Source organism: Ambystoma mexicanum, chromosome 2q (genome assembly GCF_040938575.1).
Source record: "Ambystoma mexicanum isolate Mex_15411 chromosome 2q, UKY_AmexF1_1, whole genome shotgun sequence".
NCBI lineage: Eukaryota > Metazoa > Chordata > Amphibia > Caudata > Ambystomatidae > Ambystoma > Ambystoma mexicanum.
The window spans coordinates 1,094,042,867-1,094,070,458 of record NC_090924.1 but is presented as its reverse complement, the minus strand read 5'-3'; the positions used below and the strand labels follow the sequence as shown (position 1 = coordinate 1,094,070,458).

The window sequence follows — 27,592 nt, the reverse complement described above, 5'->3', positions numbered from 1 at the left end:
AATGCAGCTGAAAAGTAGCCAGAAATGTAGTGCTGCCTGGGTAATTGTTAGGGTTAAGGAAGGTTAAGTGCGCTTGTGATTGCCTGGTTTAGGGTTAGGATAGGGGTTAAGATTAGAGTAAATATTATGGCGTTTTGTTAGCGGTTAGGGTATGGATTTGGGTAAGTGTTAAAGACGGGGATACAGAGGTTGGAAATGGCTGGTGATGTTGGGGGTAGTGGTTAGGGTAAAGTATGTATTTGGTTAAGTGTTAGAGTTGCAGGTAGGGTAAGGTTAGTATTACAGCAAGGGTTAGGACAAGGGCTATGTAATTTGTGATGAGGTTGGAGAAAGGGTCACTGTTAATTGTATATTTTGCATTCAGTAATATGCAAAATAAAATGCATTAGTACACTGAAGGGTTGTCTGTTCTGTGAGTTCAGAGTAGGATAAGGGTTGTAATTAGACTTTGGAGAAAGTTTAGAAATGGAGTTACAGTAATTGTGGAAGAGGTTTGGGTCCTATTTAGGGTTGCAGCCTTGTACTTTTTTAAAACCACTTTTTGCTGACTACAGGTTCACATGCCTACATTTTCCTGGGGACATTTTCACATAGAACCATCTGCAATTCATGCACTTCAACACAGCTCTTTTGTTTAGGTATAATTGGTAGAAATACCTTTTTCAAAAGCTCTTTTTGAAACTTTTCTTTGAAAAAACCACCTGACCGTGGAAATCATTGCGAAAATATGATTGTTTTGCAGCAGTTTCAAAGTTGTTTTCATTTTTATTGGCCATCCTGACCAAACTACCAATATGTTTTTCATTTCAGAAGCTACAGCTAACTATTATTTTATCTGGCAAAAGATATAAACTCCAAGCAAGTTCCAATGAGGTCGTGCAGGGTAGGGATTGGCCATGGGGCAGCCAGGGCAGGTTGCATCTACTGCAGGATTGAATTAATAGTGCAATAGAGCCTATTTACCTGGGAGGTTTTGAAGCAGTGAAGTAAGCAATTTTGCAGGTCTTCAAATGTTAACAAAATGAACAGGGCTCAAGTCCTATAACAAAAGTGGGGGGGGTACGCAATAATATATTCATAGGTGCTGAGTACATGGTGGCAGAGGGGGCAGATGCACCCAGTCTTCCTGTGCTCATCTACATCCCTGGTTGGGGCAGGGTTTCTGTCTCCTCTCCTGCTGCGCTCAGGCTTGCTGACGTGTTGGCATGCATCTTCCCAATTTAGCGAGTGCTGCTCACTTCACAATGGGAAGGGAGCATTATCAATGCACCCTCTGAGTCTTGATTGGTGGGGGTGAACAGTCCAGATCTGTTTTGCTGGCACGGGAGTAGCAGGGGAATCCTATTGCTGCTGTGAAATGTGATACAGCTCCTTCGCTACACTTGTTGTGGGAATTTCTGCCTCAGTAGCAAAAAATCAAAAACTAACTCCCAATGAGTGAACACATGCAAATTGTATTCAATTGACCATTCCCCTTAGAAGAAAGTGCACAAGACAAATGAGAATTTGCCTTTCAAATGCTGTGCCTTGAAACACATTGTGTATAGGCGCTTATAAAAACCCAATAAATAAATAGAAAAATGTATCAATACCAGAAAAAACACCAGAGAGGAGATTTTATAATAACTACGCTGGCAAATTATAAAAGGAGTCCACCTTTTAAACCCAACAATTTATTATGAAATATTGAATGAAATATTCCCTGGAAAATAGTGTCCAGCTAAGAGACGTGTGTTTTGATGACACTTTTATGTAGTCTTGTGGGTAAGCGTCTGCACTGGGAACATGACAACCTGGGTGAAATCCTAGTAGCCAAACACTTGAGCAAGCAAACTTTTGTTTTAAATTCCAGCCTCAATAACACCACACAGAGGTTGCATCGGCACTCTGAAAAAAGTGGGTAGATGCTGTCCACCCACATGTATCCTAGACTTATGGCCTGATAATCAGCGTAGGACCAGAACCAGGGAAAATAACCCCTTCAGTCTCCAGGACTGCAACCTCTCTTTCTACATCTGGGGAAAATATTCATGACTCACTTCCCCTGTCATCCTTCCCCCCCCTTTGCCCTATAACTAGGATGGGAGTTGTCTCGACGATCAAATAATAAAGAAAAGTCTTAGTCGTTTCTGTCAAAACAAAATGGCCTATGATAACAAAACCTAATGTCTGCCCTATCTCGTGTACAAAGAAATATGTAAAGGAGATATGTATATAAAAGGAAAATGAGCGTTCAACAAAGAATGAATGTGGCTGCATCAGCTCTCCTCCCCACGTTTAGACAGCACGGAATAAGGCAGTCCCTATAGGCAGGATGACACACTGTGACTCAGGCTTTTACACTGAAACAGTTGGTAACGTGGATCGAGGCCCGCCTGGCCTTCCACGTTAAGGCTCTTTTTCCAAATGTTCACAACGGTCCCCCTCTATCGGGCTCAGACCTTTCACAGTTCAACAACACTTGCCGGGGCTCCTTTCCCCAAGCTTTATACACTTAGGGTCTCCCTCAGTCGGGCTCAGACCGCTTTTTGGATGTCAGACTTTCGAATGTGCAGGCTGGCCTTCTCAGACCACTGCAGGACCAGAGGGAGAAAATACATTAAACAAGCCACTATTGGATTACATCTATGTAGTACAACATGAATTCATATTTAGTACTTTGGGAATTGTAGGCCACAGCATTTCAATTTGTCATGCCAACCACAAAGACTGCTTCTTGGAACCCCTTTCTTCTTGTAGCAATTGTTTTGGGTATATTTGGCAGCTTATGCCACCAAAAAGCAATCACAATATTGAGTGTAGCCTGTACAAGCTGTCAATTTGCACAAAGATCCTTTGCCTACAAGTTTGAGATCCTCACACAGATCTTTAATTGGGCAACTCTTGCAAGAGCTGAGTAATAATAATTCACTACCGGATGCCTTGAAGGTGCATAATCAAGTGAAAACTGTATATAACACGGAAAAAGGCTATCGGAAATGGGGTCATAATGGATGATCTTTTTGCAACTAATGAAATCCCCTTTTTAAACCATAACAACATACTGCAATTAATACAGAATGTGCCTCAACTTTATTCTATAACCACCAAGGACCTTTTGCTCATTGAAATTGCAGACTTAATGACATCAATTGGTCTGTGATCCATTTCATTTCTCCATTCATTGCGGACCTAATGATGTCCTTTTCTTGAGACTTCCTTCGCTTGGGTTGTGAACGTATTACATACTAATTGGCTGTTAAAAGATAACCGATGGTGATATGATGAAACGTGACAATCAGACATTCATTAATTACACTATTGAATCTGTCAACCAAAAAGTTGTCACTGCATTAAGTGGGTCCACTCTACAGCAACCTTTAACTGGTAACAATAACATTATTAATTTCACTTCAGAGGATTTTGCTGATGTGGCATGATTTGCAGACAATTATGTAAACCTTTTACTATGATCACATGGAACACCAGAGGACATCATTCTTTCTCTATAAAGCCACAAGGCCAGCTGTTTTTACATGAAGCTGACCTTTAGCTTTTACAGGAGACTTGGCTTGTCGGCTCATTTCATTTACATGGATATATAATTGATCAATGGTCTGCAAGACAAGGCTCCAGGCGGCCTGATCATTGGTGTAAGAGGTGATTTAGAAATTGATTGCCCATTAGTTATAACCAATTTGTTTTTGTGCTGGTTTTAACCAATACGCTTAATATGCCCTTTCACATTTGTTATTATGATACACCAGGCGGCTCACAGACCTTTCAAATTTGTAAGTCACTTAGAATAGATCATTAATAAGTGGAATTACCTTTATCCACAAGCATTTTATCTCATAGCAGGTGATCTTAATTTCCAAAATTGTAAAGGTGTGTGGAAGCCCCTCTACTGAGAACTAACATGGGTCAAATACCCTGTTCTATGGGATTTAAAGCCCACTGCCCTGGCTTTAGGACCCCTGCATTCATATCCCCAGACCACCGATCATGAACCTGTTGGACTCCCTGATCCATCAGAAAGCAAGGCTTTCCTGCCTTCACTCCTAGGTGACATGATTTGTGCTGAAATTATAGCCCAAAAAGAGGGTGGGAGAGAAATGCCGGCCTGTCTGTAAGTGAGTGAAGTGTGTGAGTTAGAGTGACCTCAGCTTTCCTCCTGGGTCCCTGTCTGCTCATACCAGGTGTATTGTTACCTATAAATAAATGTGTTCTTCTGTAGTTATTAATACAACTTATTTTCTGCTGACGACTGCAACATTGCCCACGAGGAAGGAGATGGACACCAGAGTAGGGACCAATAGCCTGGCATCCCTTATGGAGCAGGTGACCTATGTGTGGGGTCCCCACCAACCAACATCGTGGGTTTGTACATATGTAATTTATGTCACTTATGACGCTGCATGCATGTATAATCTGTTGATTATGCTGTTTTTTTCATCAGACCATTCTGCGGCAGCACAGTTCTTTGTTGGTGCTTTTCCCATTTGTATGGAAATACTTGTTATCCTTGCAAGGGGTGTATTGGGCCTTTTTCCCTATGAAGGTTGTATTTTTTTCTGGTGTGTGCGTCTGGGGTGCTTCCCTACAGAAGCAATCTGGATTGTTTATGATACACAAAAGAGGGCCTCAAGATTGTCCATTTAAAAAATCTTTTCTTATTTATTATTGGAAAAAAAAATTTGGATTGAAAAGAGTAAAATTATTAAAAATCAACGTCAGGTTTCTGAAAAGCGGTTAACATATCAACAAATCTTTGGTGCTTATTTTATTTCATCCAGAAAGCTCGATCATCCATCCTCTATATTTGCTATGTAAATTACGCATGTCCCTTCAACATGGTAGATCGATCTATACTATGGGGTAAATTGAAAAATGTGCATTAGATACCTCTTTTCTCCATTTTAATTAAATAACTTTACTCTGATATTACCTCATCTGTGCGACTGAGCCAAGAAGGCTGCTTAACATCACCCATCCCTACTAACTTCAGATTAAAGCAATGGTGCATTTTGGCATCGGTTTTGTCCAATCTATATTTGTCAGACTTGGACAATGCATTACAACAGTGTCGCAATTTCCCCCTTAGACTTGGACAACAATGTATAAGCTGGCTGATGTATGCAGACGACACAATCACTTTTAGATTACACTCCGATTGGGTTGCAACGCAGCTTTACTGCACTGCAACAATTTTCAATAAAAAATCATTTCAAAATCAATCTTAGAAAAAAGCAGATTGATTATACAGCCGGGTAGGAATAAGACACCAGGATTCGTACAGAAACTGTACAATACAGCACTAGTTATTGTTCCAAAGTATACCTATTTAGGAATTCCTGTATATGATTCACTACGTATGGTTTAAATCTCAAATGACATGTGCCAATGTCCACAATAACTTTAGGCCGATCAGATCATTTGTCTGTAGAGCGGCTTGATACTCCACAGATGGTTCATTGGAGGCTTATAATTCTAGCATCGCGCCCAGTGCACTTTATGGTCGGGACGTATTTAAGCATTAAGAGGCTACTTGGTTGAGAGTTTTCACTGGCAGGTTATGGTGCTCAGCCCTTTTGCCTTTCTAGATCCACCCCTATAGATGCTATGTGTATGGAATTAGGCTTGATCTCTCTTTTTTAACCAAATGTAAAATTGCTACATTATTTTTAAACCTTTTGGTTGAAGATTGTGAATTCAATTCTCTATATTTCTATTTTAGAAAGATTTTAGAAGGATGCCGTTCTCTGTGACGTGGGTGAATGAAATACACCAATTTTTTTAATGACTTGATTTTAAGGTTGTTTTGCCTGTTAATTTGGGATTGATGAGTATGGAATTGGAACGAATAGCTAACAAATTGGATAGTATTCAAAATATCCATAAGCTTTCTAGTCTGATGACTTTCAAGTTATGCCAGTGAACCATCTTTTTTTATTATATCACTACAATGAATAATAAGAAGATAAGGCGATTTATTATGCCCTCCCGCTCTGGACAAGCTCCGACAAATGAAAGGTTGGGAGCTTGGAGGAATGTTGAAAGGCAGTTTAGTCTGTAGGCTTTGTGGCCTCACAATAGAAACAACTCACCATATACTTCATGCCATACTCTTGAGGCAGCTTATAAAAAATGGTTAAGCTAGGATGGTCAGTAACTTAGAAGATGTGGAATCAGACCAATTTTATTCTTATTTCTTTCTGGGAATGTTTCTGTTCTTAATATGGCTGTGTTCCATGTTGGGGCTTTGCTTTAACTTTCTTTTGAGATGGATTTTTTTCTGTATGCATTTGTAATTGATGTTCTTTTTAATGTTTGTATGTATAAATAAGGAATATGTAAATGGTATATTGTTATAGTGTAAATGTTTTTTAACCAAATCACTTCAATAAAAAAACAAACAAAAGATGCGCTATGGTGGAGAACAGAAGAATATTCATATACAAGGCATGTTCCTTCTTTTTGCATTCAGTAGAAGGTCTAGGTCTCTAATAGGTTAAGACAGTTGGGAAGGAAATCCCTGGATGGGCGTTAGATGAGTAGAGACGCAGTGAACCCACATCATTCCTTTAAGAATCTTAAAAGCAAATCTTTTGAAAAATGATAATTGTAGATTTTTGCCTTGGCTTTACCCGATGCTGGGCGAGGATTCCAATGATTGCGTTCTATGGGTAGCTCCTCCAGAGAACGAACCTTGCAGTTTCCACATGGAACTTCTTCAACTACTAAAAACATAACAGATTTGTAATTGCATGGGGTCCTAACAAAATCAAGCAATAAAAACATCATCTCCCCCATTCTTCTCCAGGACTATGACCATGATGGAAAACTATCCTATGCAGATTTTGAAAAAGCAGTTCAAGAGGAAAATCTTCTCATTGAAGCATTTGGACCATGTCTGCCAGATATGAAGGTAATCAAACATATATGCCTTGTGTTTTTAAGACAATTGCTAAAACAGCAAATCAAATGCGTCTTCATTTTGTCCCTCTCCCTCAAGTTATTTCAAGCCAACAATATTTATGTATTTTATTTTTATAGCGCTTTTATCCACAGTGCTGTACAAAGCAATGGAATGTATTTGAAGCAAAAGCAATACTGTAGAGAAAAATACACACCAACCAATTAACTAAGTAATATGTTAACCTATTGTGCATATGGAAAGGCACTATACAACAGGCGGTTTATTAGGCCATTGTAAACAAGGTTAACAGTGCACATTGTAAATGTAAAAGGTAAGCATTCCATAATTCAGGAATTTGAATGGTCAGGGTGGTGCTGTGCAGAAAGTAAAGCAGAGGAAGAAGAGTGAATCGGTCTAGTAGCTTGGTGCAACGTGATGATCAAGACCATGGACACATTTAAAAATAAGATAGAACATATGAAAGTGTTAGGCAGAATTATATGCAGTACCCTTTTGGAACACCACACACAATTAAGGCACAAGTGACAGTACAATTTCACCTTTGGTACAAGCCTGTACTACACAGTTAAAGTGGTAGCAGTAGCTGAGCAGCCAGACTTATCTCAAGAGTAAGTGAGCAGTATCAAATAGTTACACAAAGGACAGCAATTACTATGATTCAGGCAAACACTGAATCAAGGTTTTCAAGTAAAAGAATATACGTGTATTTCACTCTTCAGTTGTATAACAGTACACTATTATAAGCAGTCTAAAAATCACACTCTTAATACACCACACCACTTCCCTTAAATTCCAGACAAATTAAGCTCACAAAATGAAGTGGGAGCAAAATGGCACTCCAGCAATTTAAAAGGGAGGGAAAGACAAAGTTAATAGAAATTAAATCACACCAACAGGTAAGTACTCAGGACAATTGAACAAGAGGAACTACAGAGATCGAATCAGGTAGAAAAGGCTTAGGGCCAAAGTCAATGGGTCAAAAGTCTTTTGCTCAAGATCACACAGTTCAGGGTAGTTTGCGGTAAAGTTCGTGGCACGGCTTCCGGACGAGGTTGGTTGATACAAAAGTTAGTTCAAAGAGAAGAGAAGGACAAGCCCTCGGATTGAAAGAAAGATTTCAAACACTTTCACAGCGCTACCTTAAAACGGAGAGGGAGCTGTAACTGAGGCGGATGTTTCTGGTAGTTCCTGCAGGCTCACGGTTCCTGAAGTGACTATTGGACTGACAAGAAGTAGGAAGACTGGAGGATCCTGCACTACACAGGGAAGAAACCAGCAGCAGAGCAAAGCAACAAATAAAAGGTGCGCTCCTTAAAACTCAAGCAGGGTCCGACCTTCCTGGAAATCTGGCCCACTGTAGCTCTGTACAGCTAATTCGACCAGAGGAGGGATCCTGGCTTGCAGTTTGGGTGAACTGGTTGGTCCCACCAGCTCAAGGGAAGAAGTTTCCTGGAGGATCTCCTCTGTTGTCGGATTCTGAAGATTTGGACCTGCAGCAGGGCTTCACCGGGCGGTTCAGTCGTTGTAGGGGTCCTCTTTTGTCCTCGTTGGTTCTTTCGTTCCAGTGGCGACTCTGCCTTTCCAGTCCCAGAGAGCTGCTTTTTATGCAGTTTTCCCCCCCCATTCATACAGCCTGGCTGCTGTCAATTACACAGCAGGGTGGCTGTCCTGGCAAGGACAGTCCCCTCAGCCAATGAAACAGGAGTTCGACTTGGGTTAGCGGGGGAACCCATGGCAGGGGTCCGAAGATCCCTCCCTCACATCCTGCCTACCTAGACTTTCAGGTGCCTTAAGGAGGGCTTCTGTGCAGAAGCCCACGAAAAGACGGCAAACAAAGGAATCATCCCCGGTTTGGCACGCAGAGAAAAACACAAGAAAGACTTTAAGAAAAAGAAGTGGTCAATAAACCCAGCCGGAGCCAAAATAAAATGTATTTGGTCAAGCGGGTTTAGGTTCGAGGCTAATATAATAGCCTAAAACAATACCATGTTTATGTAAGATAATTGCGGTAGAAAAGTTAGGGTAGATACCACTGCCACCAGCCAAGTCTTAATGTAAAGGGAGCGAAACAATGCTCCAAGCGACACAGACAAAAAGGGATAAGAGTTAACCCTTTCCAATGTAAGATGGGGTGTACTGGGCCTGTGGTTTAAAGTGACTAAAGTAAAGTTAACTGCAACTTTACCCTTTTCTGGGGGACAGTAGTCCGCCCCAGAAAATGGAGTCGGTAGGAAGTCTCAAAGACAACCCTGTGTCACTGCACTGAAGGTGCTGTGTAACACACATGAAAATATGAGGCCATGGAGTAGGTGAGGCTCCAGTGCTCAAGATCACACAAAGTGAAAACACACACAGCAAAACACATCTAAGAGTGGGAAAAAGGCTCACTCTTACCAGGTGAGAAAAATAAATCCTAGAAATCCAACAAAGCTGCTCAGGGACTCATTAGGTAAGGGAAATCAGCCATTTATGAGAATTCTCTCTAACAGAAAGGAATTATCAGACGGTATTTCAAACATGCAAGGTACAATGACACAGGAAATTTAAAACTACCATCTAGATGGCCAGCCATAGAATCCTTCATTCATACAAAGACGGAAGGCCTTATACCCATATGCTATTCCTGTAGCATGTGTGCTGAAGAAGACTTGTATGTATTTGGTGGAATTGCTGGGCTACAAATTTGCCTACATCCGGCTAGAGTAACAGCATTTCTTCAGGTTTAATATTGGGGAGATTAATTTTTAATTCTAGACACTTTCCTTTGGTGTGAATGCAGACCTTCAGCAATATCCCTTCATCAGCTGCGTTTTTTTAATGTGGCTACAGAACATACATTGACGTCCTTACTTGAGTGACTTATTGGTAAACGCTCCTTTACTAGGTGAAGTCTCGCGCAGCCTGAACCTGGTCCTTCAGTTGCTTCAATAGAAAATCACTTTTGTCCGACCTTAAGGATCACGTTTATAGGCTCCATCCTGGATTGAACTGTACAAGTCTCTTCCCCCTCTGTACAGGGGAGTTCCTGTAATTTCAGAGACTGTGACATACTTCCCATCTTACCTTCTTATCCAGAAAAGCCAAATTTGAAGTTTTTTAGTTTGCTTTGCCTCGAAGCTACTTACATGACTGGACACTCATCATTGGGACTGATCTGTGAGCATTAACTTTGACTGCATCGGGGGTTGAAATGGGGCTGTCTAAGATGGTGCCAAACACATATCTTTTTCCGTGAGCTCTGGGACGGACCGTCCAAATTCCCCACTCCCACAAGAGCTAATCACGGTCACTCTGATTGATCCACGTCATGACCATCGAAGGGAAGGCTCTACCGCTGGGTTTTAAAGCGCTTTGGGGAGTTGGGCTGCAATAGCTCTGTAGATTGTTTAACTCCAACATGGTGGCCACTAGCTCAATTCCATATGGGCGACAGAGTTATGTCTGTCACCCACCTCTAACACATTCCGAATGCTTGAGTGGTCACTCTAGAGGACAGCGGGGACCAGCTGTGGCACAAATGTGAGCGTAAGCTCAATCTTGCAGGTGCAGGGGGAAGACCACGCATGGCAATATATGTAGTTCAATGATTGTTCCCTGCTAGGGTGTGCAGCTGGAGGCGGCGCACGGACAATCCAGGTCCTTCTTTGGCCGAGGTTGAGGTGGCAATTCTCAAGCTCCATTTTGTTGTCCCACCCTCCCTTCCTGCTCACTCCAAAGCTGAGTTGGGGACTGTGGGTAAGCCACATAAGGCCACGATAAAACTATTGGGGTGGAACCATTGTTCATCTGTGAAGAGTTTTGGAATTGATGTGCTAGGAGAGAGGCGATCTACCAATGAACAACCAGTCCTCAGTGGTGGATCTGCCCTCGCTCACGATTGATGCCTACCTTTCGAAGATCTAAACAGCATTGATGGTACTGGCACATATGGATGCCCCTAGGCATACAAGCCACATGTTCCCATAGGAAAAATAAAGGGTGTCTAGCTAGTATTACATCATTGTTGGACCGAAAACTAAGCGTCCAGCGAGTGACCTCAGCGGTTGTGGCAGAAACACCACAATCAACTAGAGACGATGCGGGTGCTCGAGGCCACCCTCTGGACATTTAAGGATGATCTGAAATCAAAGTTAAGGGAGGAAATTAAGCTTGTCAGAGGGGACCTTTCTACAGCGATTTCTGCTAACAAAAAAAGGAGATGGAGCACCTTGGAAGAAGGGTGAACGACCCGGAGGAGGAGCAGTCTACATTGAACAAAAAAAAGTACATCCACAACTGCAATTGTTGAGGTACTGGATGGAGGAATCCGGGATCTTCAGAGCAAATGTGAAGAGTTGGAAAACTGCTCCAGACAAGAAGACATTAAAGAATGTGTATGTTCCATCTTTTCCTCGCTGGGTGTATACACAAATAATTATCATGATTCTGATAGAAAGCACACAGGGTTGGCAGACCCAGACAAGAACTTAGAGATGTTCTGTTGACACTCCACAATTACGCGCTCAGAGAGGATAATGTCGCCAGCACATAAAGACCATCGCCTTCTTGGACAGTGAGATACATATGTACAACATCTGGCTGACAACAAAGATGCAATTTAAAGTAGCTTACAGATGGGTGAACCCAATACCATTGAATTTTCCTTCAGGTTTACGATTCAAAATGAATAAGGATGTTACAGCTTAGACCACGGAAGAGGGAGATTCACACTCGCTGCTGTTCAGAGAGAACTGTGGCCAGTAAACCTTGAAAGTACACACCTGGATGACAGTTCCGGCATGTTCAAATCAATGTCCCACAGCAAACCCGGATAACGTACTGGAGGAAAATTTAGAAGTGACAATATAATTGTCCCTGACAATCCACACTTTCTACCTGGTCTAATGTGCAGCCTGAATTGAATATTAGTACCCGGCGAGGGACAATCTGATTATTATAAACAACAAGGCTTTCCTCGCCACTGCATCCCTCGGGTTCCCTCCGACTGGCCGCCATGGAAAGGCAGAAGGAACTACATCCTTCTCCTGTTCCATGGCTGGCATCCTTTTTTTTCATTTGTGAAATGCCGACGCGTCTCCCAACTGAAAAAAGATGCTATTAGCACTCCGGTCTGGCTAGGGGGGCATTACTGCTTCAGGTAATGCCCCAGGGCCTGTGTTAAGTCCCTTGCTGCGCTTGGGCCTGTAACTAGGGCCCTGGGGCATTACCTGAAGCAGTAATTACACCCCCACTACCTCCAGCTCTGGGTTTATTGCTTAAACAAGAAAGGACACACACAAGCCAGATTCTTAAATGTCACAAGGCCTTTAATATAACAAGATTTTTTTTACATGTTAAAGTTCCCGCTGCGCTCAAAGGGCTTTGAGAGATTAGACATCATCTAAATCACTTTTATTCGGCTCAAAGCATTTAAACGTTTACACAAACAATTCCTCAATAAGACAAAAGTGAGTTCTAGAAAATGTTCTATAAAAACGAACACCAGTTAAAAATACATTAAAGACCAACTGTACAATTATATCTTATTAAAAGCTGAAAGGATTATACAATACAGAACTTACTACTTAAAAATAGCTAAAAATGTATCTAGCAAACTACTAAAATTGCTACCATCTGTCAAGGAGAGTGAACTCGAAGCCCCACAGAAGGAACAAGCCTATAACATGCACTAGGTAAAGATATTATTAGGTACGATGCGACATATGCTTGGATGAAGCCACAGCTACGCCTTAGACCTCAAATGCCAAGCCCAATGTATAAATTCAGCTAGCATGTGGATAATGTCCAAATCCTCAGTTCGTCTACAGCACATCATAGCATCTGAAGTAGTTCAAAAGCCAATCGCTCATAATATTGGCTTTAGGTAAAGAATTCTCAATGCACTGAGGCAAGTGCAAAAGAATAAGACATTGTGAGTAGTCTCCTCATTGGAGCTGCACAAAGGGCAAATTGCTGACCTCCCCATATCCAGGATCTGGTGAAAAAGGCCAACCTATAGGTGCCCATCAAGGTATAAAGAGCGTGCGTACCGGGGTCAAGGAGATCAAGGTACTTTTCAAGAATGAACTCCAGTTTAGACAAGCTTCCTCAATGGTCTTCCTTTTATGAGCGATTCTATCTTTTTTAACTCTGCTAGCAGCGGCTTTGTTAATAGTCACAGGACACAACCAAAGGTCACGCTGTTTTTTTTTTTCTTGCGTGCGTGAACCAAAGGGTGGCCCTTTCCCCCTTTCTAAATTTATCAGATGGGCAAAGGAATCATGATACAATTTAAGTCTGGGTGTACGCCACAGCCGTATCCATTTGAAAACTGGTTTCATGGAGATCTCAACACTAATAAGACACAAATCAACCTCCATATGAATAAGGGCATTAGGTGATCCCTGGGTTAGAATGAGTAGATTCTTCAGGAATTGATTGTCTACTCCAGCCAAGCTAGATACATTTACATGGGTCCAGAGTTCCGCCGCATATGAAGAGGTGACCGCTTGTTTCCTGTAGGGATTAGTCACTAAATTGTTTGATGGAGAAATGAAAGACCTTGATAAAGATTAAATGGGAACAAATGAATTCATCAACAATCATGATAAACAACTTAGGGCTTGTGCACTAAGAGTAGTAGATTGAGATGAGTATCAATGCAAGAGTAAATAAGGGAAAGGGAGGGAGAAGGGGTAATTTGGAGTGGTGGCTGCTCCCAATAATGCAGAAGAAATGCAAAACCGCACAACGCAGTTAGGGGATCGGGGGGCAGGGATGTGGCAGAGGGGGTACTCAGAGAATAACTCAATAATGGAAATGATCCATCCACAATCTCTTGAAGACAAGGACATTAAAATTGGTTTCAATATTTGTGATTGGCCTTTAACATACAGGGCTGAATTGCCTGTCAATAGACAAAGACTTTTTGCTGAGCTTCTGGCTGAGACACCAGACGCAGTATGGTTGCAAGAGACTCATTTTATGATTTGTGATCCAAACTAGGCTTGGGCACTTAGTATGCTATGTATTTAATGCAAGTGTCAAGGGCAAGAAGGTGGGCGTTGCAAACTTGCTTAGTAAAAAAAAAAAAAAAGACTTTCACTCCTAAAGAAGTGCCTAGAAACGAGGAAGGCAGGTAATCCACATTAATATGCATGAATGGCTCTTCTATGAATATAGTGACATTAATCGGGGTAAAAGTTATTCTTTGCTAGTGCAACACATCGCTGAAGGGGTGGTGATACTTACAGGGGACTTCAATGTAGTTATTGTCCCGTAAAAAGAGACCTACTAGGTCAGCATATGGGGGCCATGGCGTAAAAATGTAAAGGTTGGGGTTGTTCGATGTGTGGGGACATTGACACACTTGATGAGGGTATACATTCTATTTGCACGTTCATTAAGTCCTACAATCGGTTTGTCTTCCTTTCCCCTTCTTTATCAGAAAAGTTGATTGCATGATGGGCACCATCTCGCTTTCAGATCACTTTCCAGTTATCTTAGAACTGAAGCATTGGCAACTGGAGGAATCTCCTCAGAGATCAGATGAAGAGAGTGGGCATAAGACAGGTAGTCAAAGATTTTTCGGACCTAAATAACGCACATGAGATTTCGCTGTATACTAAATGGAACGCTATGAAGGCACTATTTAGGGGAGAATTGATTGGATTGGAGTGGAGTCCAGATGGGTGAGAGGCCTCGCGGAATATCAAATGCGTACGGAATAAGAAAGTTTCGAATGGCAACAAATGCAGAAGGCCTCCTGGCATTTATATAGAACCTTTTTATGAACATGGAAACAAATGTCAGAGACTCTTAGCGTGCACAGCAAGAGAGAGAGTATGGCAAGCCTGCATCCACACTGTCATATGTGAGGGGTTTAGATACGAGGTGGAAAGGTCAAAGCAGAAAGGTTCAGCTCCTTTTACAAGAGCACTGCAGGGCAGCAGTACTGGAGCAGAGAATGTGGTCTCTAAGGGAGGTAAAACCTCAGAGAATAACTGAGAGACAGAAGTCTCAGTTGAAAAGGCCTATGAAGGTGGAGGAAACCCCAGAAGCGATATCCCAGCGGATTGGACGGCTATACTCATTACTTTTACTGAACTTGTGCTATCTACTGGCCCCTACAATTATAAGATTCTTTAAATCTTGCAACAGGCAGTTAGGGCTATCAAAGCCTATGCCCCTTTTTCACATTACAATTCTACCTGAACCGTGATAAGGTCCTAAGATGTATTCTTGTTACAGATCGATCGCCTTGATGTACGCTGATTCATAGATCTGCGGCAGCATAATAGCTTTTAACTCATCCTACCAGAGCTGCATGATTTAGACCCGTCTTTGTTGGTGTTAGTTAGAAATTGCTTTGATGATTACAAGATGGACTCCTGCTGTGGGAGGAAGTACTAGACACAGCTAGTCCCTGTCCCTTAAGGTGATCAACGTATGATTACCAGCAGCCCCCGCAATGCGCACAAATTGGCACACAGAGGGCGCAGTATGTTTCCCCACCGCCCCCCGCTCCCTCCAGCAGTTACTGGGTCTGCAGAAAGCTTCTGTAGGCCCGGGAGGATAAGCTATGGTACAATGACACACCAGGCGAGAAGTGAAGTGGATACAGAGGCCGGGGCACTCACTAGCCGGGCTCTGCTGGAGCGGGCTACAGAGAGCGGTGCAGGTGCCATAGGAGCAAGTTGAGGGCCAGCATAAGACCTGGAGCAAGCGCTGGAGGAAAGCGCTCCCGACCAGCCTTAAACTGGGAGGAGCTGCGAGCAAGGTCAACCACAGGAGGGGCCGGTGGAGGTGGGATACAGCACTGGGGGAGGCCCTCCAGTAGCAGGGGGCGAATGATGGGGCACAACAAAGCAACGAGGTAGTGGGCTTTTCAACTTCTGCGTCCCAGCTGGTGAACTCAAATCAACTGCCATGCTGAAAATCGCGTCCCGTGTTTGATATTCGCAATGGAACCTGAAATAAAATTCACATCTCAGTCATTTAGTCCACTTGTGTAGGTAATCGTGCTGAAGGAACACAGTGGAGAGCCTAGGAAGGAGCAGGGAAGGCTCCCAACAAGAGGAGACACCAAGGAGAAGAGTGGCTGGGGTTCTGGGGCCCCGAGCACTGCAGTTAAGGATAAGAAGGAATATAGCACCAACCCCCCACTCCCAGGTACCTCGGGCTCTCCTGCCCTATTGCCATATGGAGGTGACTAGAGCTCTATGAGACTCTGGCAGAGACCAAGCAGGGCTGCTCAGAGACTGGAAAGAGGCACCACTGTGGGACTGGTGGTACTGGGCAGTTGAATTGGAAAGCTGCACCCCGGGTGAAACGAACAGGGTGCCTGGGATCCAGTGCCCCCCATATATCATTGCAAAGAAGCCAGGATTTGCCCAGGGGGATATCACCAGACACCCAAGGTCTATGTGAACTGTGGTGACAGAAGCGGTGGTTGGATTTGAAAGGCTGCGTGACAGAGGAGGGACTGGGCCACTGCGGCCATCAGGGAGCAAACCCTGGTACCGCTGTGCAAGGAACCCAGGCTGCAGCAAGCTTGGGGGGCGGCCTGCAGCACGGCACATTTCTAAAAAATAAGAGTAAAGGAAGGAGGCTCCAGGTCACTCAACAGTGGCCCCGGCAGGGGGCACAGGGCACATTAATTAGTGCTGGTAGTTGGATAAACAAATTACCAAGGCCTGCGCTGCCCAGAGACGAGGACGCAGAATTGCTTCACCGACTAACCCAATAGCAATCAACAGGGAGGATCTGGTGCTAAAGGGGGAGATTTCAAAGCTAGGTGGACACGAATGAATGAGCGCGTTCTCCAAGAACTGGCCGAGGACTCGCGGATAACCGACAAAGCACTAGAACAACCCGCTCGGATGTCATACAACCTGGAACCTCAGTGCAAGGACCTCAAGAAGAGGTCATGGCGCTCAAATATTCGCCTTAAGAATGTCACAGGGAAGATATAGAGACCTTAAGGCAACAGCTCAATCCTTTTTTGCAGAACTGCTCCTTAAAGGCCCCCCGAATGGGATCCGCAGGGTCCACAGGGTGGGCCCAGCGAGAAGGGAGCCGGGAGCCAGTCTGAGGGATGTCCTGGCTGCTTTTGCATCCTACTCACAAAAATAAGTCGTCCTGAGGGCTGCCCATACGGCCGCCTCCCTGAAGATCAACGGGACTGAGGTCCAGTTATATACGGACCTGGCACAATCCATTTTAAGAGGAAGCTGATGGGACCAGTAGTTAAAATCCTTAACCAAGAGACAGTTTGGTTTGTTGTTCACGTGTGGAAATGGAGCCAATGCAGGGTGACTTCTTGCGAGGAAGGGCTCAGCGTAGTCTCACCCAAGAGCTGTGATGGTGTTAGGGAGAATTCTCCGTTTAGGCTGAATTTCCTAACCTAGTGAGTCCCCCAGCAGCTTTGCTGGATTTTTGGGGTTTATTTTTTTTCTCCTGCCAAGAGTGAGGCTTTTTTACCCTCACTCTTGGGCATGATTTGAGTGTGTTTCTTTGAATCTAGATGTGTTTAATGGGCTATGGGGTCTTTTACCCAATAGGGCTTCATGTGTTTTTGTGATGTGTGTTACACAGCATCCTCAGTGCAGTAACACAGGGGTGTCATAGTGACCCCCCAGTATGGACTCCATACCCTGGGACTGACTACTGTCTCCCAGGGCATGTAAAGTCACCATTGACTTTACTAGTCTTGAATTCTGAACAGAACCAGTACAAACCATCATATTGTGGATGTACTGGCTGGGGCAATTCAATTGCCCCGGGGTCTGTTAGTCGAGGGGGCACGTCTCCATCCCCCCTGATCGAGTTTTGGCTGGTGGCAGTGGATACTACTTTTTATATTCAACCGCAAATATTTTCCTATGGGATTTCCCATTGTTTTAGGCTACTATCTTTATTTAATTATTTACGGTAGCCTCGAACATACCGCTGGTTTATTTAATTAATAATAATTCTCCGGTTGGTATTTTTTGCCAAAACTTGATTCTAAAATGGCGTTTGTGTTCTCTTCTGTGACTCCAACCCAAGTCGAGCCCTTCCACTTTTTGGCGGGCTTCTCCACAGAAGCCCTCCAAAGTGGTGCCACTCTGTCTGGGGTACTTAGGAGGGGTGGAGGGGGATTTAGGCACCCTGGACTGAGTTGCCTAGCCAACTCAAAAGTCGCACTCCGTCCTGATTGGCCCAAGTGGTGAGCCGGCCGGCTCACCACTTAGCATGTTTGAGTGACAGCTAGGCTGAGTGAATGGGGGTTTTCTGCATAAAAGCAGGGCTTTGGGGACTGGAACTTCAGAAGTCGCCACAGGACCTAAGAATCCGACAAGAGAGAAGCTGAGCCGACCTGCCACGACGACACCACCGGTGGAGCCCTGCTGGACTGTCTCACCACTTTTCCCAACGACAGAGGAGATCTCCCGCCGGAGAGTCTTCTTCCTTTGACTGCTGGGGATAACCAGTTTCACCGTCTTTTCGCCTTCCCGACGTACCTCGAGGCCGCCTTGCCTGTGCCAAGCACCCCGGCAACCGGGATACCACGTTTTACCACGACCGCGAAAAAAAGGTACCACCTTTTAACCAGAAAACTCTGTGGCTGGTTTCTTCCCTGGCAGTGCAACGACCTTCATCTTTCCTCCAAGTCGAGATCTTCTCTTCCCCTGGACGACGACGTGACTTGCACCCACTGCCAGGAACAACTACCACCGCTGGAGGATCCTTCCCACTTAAGGTACCATGTCCCACCTGGCTTCCCTTTCCACCGACTGTACGGGGTAGATTTAGCCCCCGGCTTTCGTACCTGGGTTAGCCCGGGACACCCTGGCTAAACTTTCCTGAGCCTCTCTAAACTCTTTTCGAACTCGCTGCAAGACTTTCTAAGCCTAGTGTAACTGTGTGATCTTGGGCGCATTTGTGCTCTGCTCTAAGAGTGGGCCCAGCCTTTGGACTTTGGCTCACCAGTGACTTTTGCTCTTCTGCCTTGCTAACAGCGTTCCTGAATCTTAGAGTGGTGTACCTTTCCATATTCTGTCTTTTTCCCTCCCTTTTTCACAAACTTATTGGAGTGCCATCTAGTTAAGCGCTCACCCCTGTATGAAAATAAGTGGTGTTTTACTAAGACTTATCTGATAAGGAAAAAGGGGTGTATATATTACAATAGTAACTGTGTTTAGAATATTTTACAACAAGAGTGCTGGAGTGTTTCAAACAGTGTGTTTTTAAATAAATAATTATATACTTTGATACCAAAGCTCTGGTCAGTGTTTGCTTGTATTGTTGTGTCTGAGTGCCTATTGTGTATACTTTGCTACTGCCTCACTCTTCTTGAGAGAAGTCTGACTGCTCAGCCACAGCTACCAGGTAAATCTGGGTGGTACAGACTGCTACCAAGTGGGTTTACTGCTAACACCTGTAGTCCTAAATCTTTTGCAGTGTTCCCTAAGGGAACTGCATAGGTTTCTGCCTAACAGATGGGGCTTCTGCCCCGAGGGGACGCATGCCCTGGCATTCAGATAAGGCGGCAATAGGAGTGGACGGTGGTGGTGAGTGGGAACAAGGAGATTTGTGCACCGAAAGGCCGGCGTGGGTCCAAGGATATGCCGCAGGAGGGTTGACGATGAGAAAAGGAAACACGGAATCGACTGCTGCGGCTGCAGGGACAGTCAGGCGAGGGCTAATGGGGAAGAAGGGCCAGTAGTCTGGAGACCCCAAAGCTGTGACCTACGGGAATACAGCACGGAGTGCGCTGGGGGGGGACACTGACTGGGTGGTGCAGGGAGGTAGGTTTGCTCTCTTGGAGTCTTATTGAGAGACTCAGTGATGACTCTCCGCAGTTCTTAAGCTCAGGTTGTTTACCGGTACATGGTCAGGGTTTTGTCCCGAGGTTGTCCCTACGACAAGCCTGGGTTGTTTGTGGGAATGGGAGGTGGATGGGGGAGGGTGCTTTGGTATACTCACGTCAGGCTTTTTGCGAAGCAGGGGGACAGCAATTGCGGATCAGTCACAATGGGATTGGTCGATCTTTGGTGGGTGGCAGGCAGAGACTAGGAGAAAAGATTCAGGGGAGGATCAGAGGAGAGAAGCAGGAGGCTCGATCAATGGGTTCAAGGTTCTCACATATATCAGGGGACTAAATTCCTCAGTTAAACTGTGTAAGGTGGATCATTTCTTGTGGTGGGAGAAACCCGACTTTCTCACACTTCAAGAGACCCACATTCGTAAATGTGACAAATTGAGGCTCTACTTACAAATGTTCCCACATATATATCAGTCAAGCGCGGCAGACAAGAACGTGGGGGGTTCCAATAGCCTTTAAGAAAATTCCCAACCTGGTGATATTGGACTCTCAGGGGGGCGGAATGGGGTGGTTCCTATACATACGTTAAATTTCATATCAACACTGACATATTCACCCAAGCAACAGTGTACGCGCCAAATACTGGGCAAGATGGGTTTCTCAGGAAACCATTGGCGGAACTTGAAGAGATGGCTGAGGGACACGTAATATTGACAGGCGACCTGAATATGGCATGAGATCCGAGGGAGGACCGGACACACAATCCAGGGGGCACTGTTTCACAAGCTCAATGAGTTGGGGATTGTGGACGTTGGGTGCACATGCAGGGGAGCAGAAACAGGGCACACATACTATTCACACGTCCAAAGAACACTGTCCTGCATAGACTATATCTGGGTGTCCGCTCAAATAGTGGGCCAAGTATGCGAGGTATCCCTGGACCAGATTGCATCATTCGATCACTATGGTCGATATGCAGCATGGCCAGAGGAGGCTCCTTGCCAAAATGGATACTGGCGGGGACAGTGGGGGAAAGAATCCAGATGTACTTTCGGCACAATGCCATATGTGACACCTCTCCGGGGAACTTGTGGGACTCCTTCAAGGTGGTAATTCAGGGTTGGCTGTTTACTCTCAAGGCCTCCAGGGACAAACAGACTAGGAAACTGGTAGAAGATTTAGAGCCCCAACTTAAAAACATTATGCCTAAAAAGGGAAAATTGCCCAGCAAAAGCTAGGCTGATAAATTATAGGTTAGGGGTCAGCTGGAAATGTTGAGGACCAAGCAGAGACACAGGCAAGCGGTCCAGAAAATTCACAACAGAGAGGGGTAAGATGTAGTGGAAACTGAGGGCATTCTCAGGTGCTTCGAGTGCTTCTATGGCACTGTTAGGGAGAATTCTCATTAGATGGCTAATTTCCCTCGCCTAGTGAGTCCCCTAGCAGCTTTGCTGGATTTCTGGAGTTTATTTTTTCCACTTGGTAAGAATGTACCTCTTTTTTTCCCACTCTTACCTGTGTTTTGCCATGTGCATTTCATCTGTTTTTGTGATTGTGGACTCTGGAGTACACCACTTCAGTAGCCCCCTTCTTTTTGTGTGTTACACAGCACCTTCAGTGCAGTGACACAGGGTTGTCTTTTAGACTTCCCACCGACTCCATTTCTGAGGCTGACTACAGTCCCCAGAAAAGGGTAAAGTTGCCATTTACTTTACTTAGTCAAATAACTACAGATCCAGTACACCCCATCTTACATGGAGTACTGGGAAGGGTTAATCCTTAGCCCTTTTTATCTGTACCTCCTAGAGCAGTGTTTTGCTCTTTTAACATTTAGACTTGGCTGGTGGCAGTGGTATCTACCCTAACTTTTCTACCGCGATTATACTATATAAACGTGATATTGTTTTAAGCTATTATATTAGCCTCGAACATAAACCCGCTTGACCAAATACTCTTTCTTTTGGCTCTGGTTGGATTTATTCGCCATTTCTTTTTGTTAAAGTCCTTCTTGTGTTTTACTTTGCGCGGCAAACCAGTTTTGCCTTCTTTGTTCACTGTCTTTTGGCGGGCTTCTGCCAATAAGCCCTCTAGGCGCCTGGGTGTCTAGGTGGGCTGAATGTGAGGGAGTGGTCTAGTCACCCCCTGCACAGGGTATCCTAGGAAACCCAAGTCGCACTTTGCCATTATTGGCTGAGGTGGTTGTCCGGGCTGGACAACCCCCCTGCTGCGTGATTGACAGCCAGGCTGTGTGAATGGGGGATTTTCGCATAAAAGGCAGGACTCTTGGGCTGAAAGTCAGAGTCGCCACTGGAACTACAAGGAACCGAAGAGAAGCAGAGAAAACGACAGCTGCTGCAACTATTCCGTCCCGGTGAAGCCCTGCTGCAGTCCTGAGCTATCTACCCTTCGACGACCAGAGAAGATCCAGTCTGGAGTCTTCTTCCCTTGAGCCTGGTGGGGTCAACCAGCTCATCTTCCATAGTCGGAGGATCCTCTTCGTGGTCGAAATCGCTGCACACTGCTGTAGTGGTCCGGATAGCCATCTGACGAGCCTTTCCTGTTTTTAAAAGAGCGCACCTTTTATTCACTGTTTCTGCTGCCGGCTTCATCCCTGTGTGGTGCAGACCCCTCCAGACGTCCTCCTTGCCGAAGCTCCAGTGGGTCTGCAGGAAACTACCAGGAACAACTGCCGTGGCACCAGCTTCTTCCTTGAGTAAGGTACTTTGTTGTGTTTCGCGGAGCTAGGGTAAATCCCTTTCCTTCTCCAAGGCTTGCCCTTGTCTTCCCTCCTTCTAATAACTTTTGCTTCCTCTGTTGACAATATCTAAGTACTCCTGGCAACGTTGAACCTTGAACTGTCCGACTGTGTGATCCTCGACAACAGGAACCCAGTTACACTTGACACTGGCTCTGGCCTATTGACTCTTGAATTTCTGTCAACAAGTGTTCTCTGATTCTGTCTGCCCTGACAAAAGTATTGCATATGATTTTTACCCCCAACTCTCTCTGGTTAACTCAGGTGCTAAGTGTGTTTTTGCCCCGGTAACATTTCTTGCCGCGGATACGCGTATCGTTAGTAAGACCGAACTGTCATTACTGTCAAAAAGTGATCGCATTTGTATTCCCGGTAACGTCTTTTGTTTCACAACGCTGGTCCGTTAAAACATAGGGTACTTACCTTGAGTTATACTGTACCAACTGAATTGGTTGGTTGTAGTGTATTTTACGTGTGGTTTTGAATTAATAGAAGTGTTATGTTTATAACAAATGGTTTAAACATAAATGTACTTATATTTTTTACCTGAAACCTTGAGTCAGTGTTTAATTGAGTCACAGTAATTGTGGTCCCTTTGTGTAATCTCTGCTACTGCTCAAATACTCTTGAGATAAGCCTGGCTGCTCCGCTACTGCTACCACTTTAACATAGTAGTACAAGCTTGTACCAAAGGTGAACTTGTATTACCACTGTGGTCTTAATTGTGTGTAGTGGTCCGTAAGGGCACTGCACAGGATTCTGCCTAACAGGCACTCATTATGCCTCGGATAGGGCCTCTGGAGGGCACACAGAAGGAATATATGGATGCAATGGAGTTCCCATGGTTGTCAGAGGTGGACAGGGAGGCACTAGAAGGGGATATAATTGAGGAGGAAGTCAACTTGGCCATAGTGAAACTCCCTCTCCCCCCACAGACGGCCTCATGAACGCTTTGTACAAAAAATTCTGAACTATCCTTGCCCCACACCTAGTACAACTATATAATTTGTTTGAGGAGAGAGGGGGCAATCACAGCACTGGTTGGGGAGGTGGCAGGAGTTTTACAGCGGCGGGTCCATTCACGCCGCTATTTGGGAACCCACAGTTCATGCCAAGGATGGAACTGTGGGAAGTGGAAGGGGTGGGATGTACGAGACCTGGAGATATCATGGAAGGACAAGACATCAAGTCCTTTGAGCAGTGCAAGCAGAACTTTCGTCTGTCCAAGGGAGACAGGCTCCGATACTACCAGCTCCAGCAATGGGTGAGGCACCCAGATAACAAGCTGGCAGCAAGCAGATAATTCACAGCATTTGAGAAGTATATTTCTGTCACAACCCTCGCCCAAAACCCCCTCTGGCAAACCCATTGGCCAGGTGGAGTCAGGACTCGGGCCTCTAGAGCCTGGCATCCTCTTTAAAAGCCCTCATGGGGCCAGTCCTGGCGCCAGGCTCATACACCATGAAAAACAATGTGCCTGGGAACTACTTTATTGTATTGTCAGCCAACATGAAGGCATCCACATAGCTTGGTTCCTAAGAACCAAGATATGCGGTCTAGTCTTTTGGGTGTGGTAGCCTAGGGACTACTTTACCTGGACTATTTTGTTGGGGCTATTTAAACCACACCCGAGCAAGACAACATGCTTCGCATTACTTTGCAGCTTGCAACGTGACGCTCACCGTGTCCAGCTATTCCCTCAAACCTCAGAGAAGCAGAACCTGCAAGGAGACAAAATGGATCATCATTAGCAGCAGCATCTTACCTGCAGTCTTCATCTTTAAACACTCGCAGCTACTGAGAACAGCTTCCTCGAATCTGCACGCCTCCCGGACAGAACGACCTGAAAGAGGAAGATAGAGGCAACATTAAGGAAAGCAGTAGAGACATTTACAAATTACGAACTGCTCAAAAGGCTTACCTGGCTGGTCGCCTCTCGGCTGGCACCACTCCGGACATTCCACTAGCGCTGAAGAACACCGCGACCTACAAGGAAGGAAAACACAGGTTAGCAAAGGCAAGACTTCACAGTGCTGCGCATAGCGCTTACTTACCGCGTCATAGCGCTCTTAATGCGCCATCATTTACCAGTGGAGCTCAACCAAGCCAGTTCCACATACCTAAGGGAGAAAAAAAAGAGACATTTTAAACAAAAAAAGACATGCAGGATAGCAACAAAACTAAAGAACAGCAATAAGATCTACCTGAACAATATCAAACGGGCTGGCGTCCGTGAAGTAACTGGACCGCACTCGCCCATGAAAGACAATGCACCCCTGCAAAGAAGGCAGGACAGAGAGCACGCCTAATTCTACAAGGCAGAACCTTCCCCGCAGACCACATCAGGGCAAAGCTGAGAAGCATACCAGCGAGTAACCCGGCTGGGTGGCGTCCCTGTGGATACCAGGTGAGCGTAACAATTTCATCCCATCCAGGGGACTCACTCTTTATATATGCACTGTATGCCATAATTGCTGGGGGGGTGGCGAATGAGGCATGGTTCTACATGGGGAAATGGGATAGAACGTTGGGACGGCGAATCCGGACAGAAGAATGGGAATTCTTCTGAGGTATCATACCCAAGCTTGCCTGATCAATTCAGCTACGAGAGGTGTGGTATAAGGTGCTCACCCAATGGCACTACACCCCAGAAAGGCTTTGATCCATGTTCCCGGGCACCTCATCAGATTGCTGGAGAGGCTGCAGGTGTGATGGTCATCAATATGAATTTCCCATCCCCACATGATTCCAACATGGCCGCCGCTCCGGCACCTAACTGCAACACAATCCACAGTCTAGTTGTTCGCTCCAAGGCTGCACCACGAGTCTCTCAGAACACTTCCTGTTCACTTGTATATTGTCAAGCAATGCCAGAGGATCGACGCGTTGCTACTCTCGTAGGAGCCGGCAGACGCTACGCGAGTTCGCTATTCAGGACTTTGTCTATTTACGGCCAATACTGCTTTCTTTTGCTATCCTTGTGCTATCCCTAAAACCTCTTGTCTTTTGTTGTTTAAACTTAGAAATTAGCTCTCGCTACAGCACAGGATTCGCCCGATCATAAACAGCGTAGTGGTAAGCGGAAGCTCTGCCCACCGAAGGCACGATGAGCGCTTTCTCTCCGGGAACCTTCAGGTAACGTCTTTTGTTGACTCATTTCTTTCACACAGATTCTTACCGAATAGAAGACTGTATTCACTCAATTACTTTTCTCACAGTTAGGAACCGTGATCAGTATTTCCCAGGCAAACTACTAGATCCTCAAACCTTGCTTCAGAAAGGCTTAGAAGCAAACGGGTAGGCTATATCTCCTGGTACATAACTTCCACCTTTGTTTAGGACCTCAGCTCCTCTGTTCGCTAGTTCACTCTGTCTTTTCTATCTTCTAGTATTCTTCTACATTCTACACATCCTAAAGACCATTACCCATCAAGAAGCCTCCTCTATGTTGATTTATGGTAAGAGACCAGAATCCTAACATAGGATCTCCTCCTCCTCAGACAGGTCATAAGGAATAACTCTTGTGTACTCTCTCTTCCACACTTTGACAGTCCAGCCCTGGACCTGATCCTCTAAGTCTGTCAGAATTCTAGCCAGACCAGCCTTCCATGCCTGGTCATCTCAGGAAGACAACACACCCTAGCAGCTCTTCCAAGGGTTTTATTTCCCACAAGGGTTTCCCTGGGAGCCTCCCGGTCGTTAAGCCATTGTGCCAGACTACCTTGGGGTTCTCAGGGGAATTTCTTATTACATCTGGAGGTGGTACAGAGCCCCTACAGCCATCCGGCGAATTCCCGGCACCAGTCTTTTCCAGTCCTCAAGCCCAGGTAAGTGGTTTTATGAATCTTCCCTGTTCATACTTGGGACAAATAGTTCTTTAAGCATAACAGATAGCAACGCCTGTCTCTATTCTCTTGTCTCAAGTGTTCTGGGGCGGAGGCATAAAGACCATTAATCGTGGAGCAACAACAAATCCAGCAGCTGATTGCTGCAGTACAGTCCCTAACCACCGAGGTTCAACAGCTGAAACAGGAGAATGCCTCCTTAAGACAGCTTCAACAACAGCCTGCGCAGCAGGCTGGAGCAATCGTATCCCACATTGCTCGGATGTCCCTCTTGGCCCCTTACCAGGCAGTCAGTTTGACGGTAACCCACATAAAGTAAAGGAATTCCTGTGCAGTACAATTTACATTCAAGGCAGCATATTTTCATACTGATAGAGACCATGTGGGATATATGGTGTCACAAATGACTGGGCCAGCACTGGCTTGGGCCACGCCATTAATCACCAACAATAACCCTATATTAGATTCTCATACAACCTTTTGCAATAGTATCCGCACCATGTTTGGCCGGCAAGTGATCCAAGTGGCTTCACAGGAACACCTCCTTGACCTTTAGACATACTAACATACATTACAAAATTCAAACAGATGGCAAGCGAAACCACTTGGTTTGACAATGCTCAAGTCACGTTATTCAGAAGGTGTCTTTCTGAAGGCCTCAAAGACGAGGTATCTCGGGTTCCACGTCCCTCATCATTAACTGAATTTATAGCACTGATGATGCAAATAGATTACCGGATGAAAGAGAGGTCAACAGAGAGAAGAAGAGGAAGGACACAGAGAACATCATTTGCTCCTTCCTCATCCCGTTCACAGACCACCGATGAACCAATGCAATTACGTGCAACAGCACAAGGTCCCTTAACTCCCGATGAACGGAACCATCGGAGAACCTTGGGTTTATGTATGTATTGTGGCGCAAATACACACACCGTTCAGGAATGCCCAATTACACCACCTTGGTGTTCGGGAAACGCCAGCGCCTGGCCGTAAGGGGAAACACGGTATGGAAACCAATGCCTGAACAGGGTTCCTCACAAACATCACATTCATCTTTCTGCACTAGTCATACCAACACTAACATGTTAGTGCTCATAGTGTCCTTCTCCATTGGGAACCGGTTATTGCAGAACATACCAGCACTAGTGGATATCAGAGCTGCCGGTAATTTCATCGACGACCACTGGGCCGCATCACATGGTATCCCCCGATCTTCCAAGTTGGAATCCATTCCAGTGGAGAGCGTGGATCGGAGCCCTTTGGTTTCCGGACCCATCAATGGCCAA

General features: G+C 45.1%; 1 protein-coding gene across 3 annotated transcripts in view; it reads left to right on the top strand.

Annotated features, from left to right (window-relative positions):
• The window catches only part of CLXN (calaxin), a 246,767-nt gene that overhangs the window by 201,978 nt on the left and 17,197 nt on the right, over window positions 1-27,592 (top strand). For all 3 annotated transcript variants that reach the window (XM_069648446.1, XM_069648447.1, XM_069648448.1), the window contains one exon: window positions 6,803-6,907. In XM_069648446.1, coding sequence (XP_069504547.1) covers window positions 6,803-6,907 — 105 coding nt within the window. The remainder of the gene's footprint in view (window positions 1-6,802; window positions 6,908-27,592) is intronic.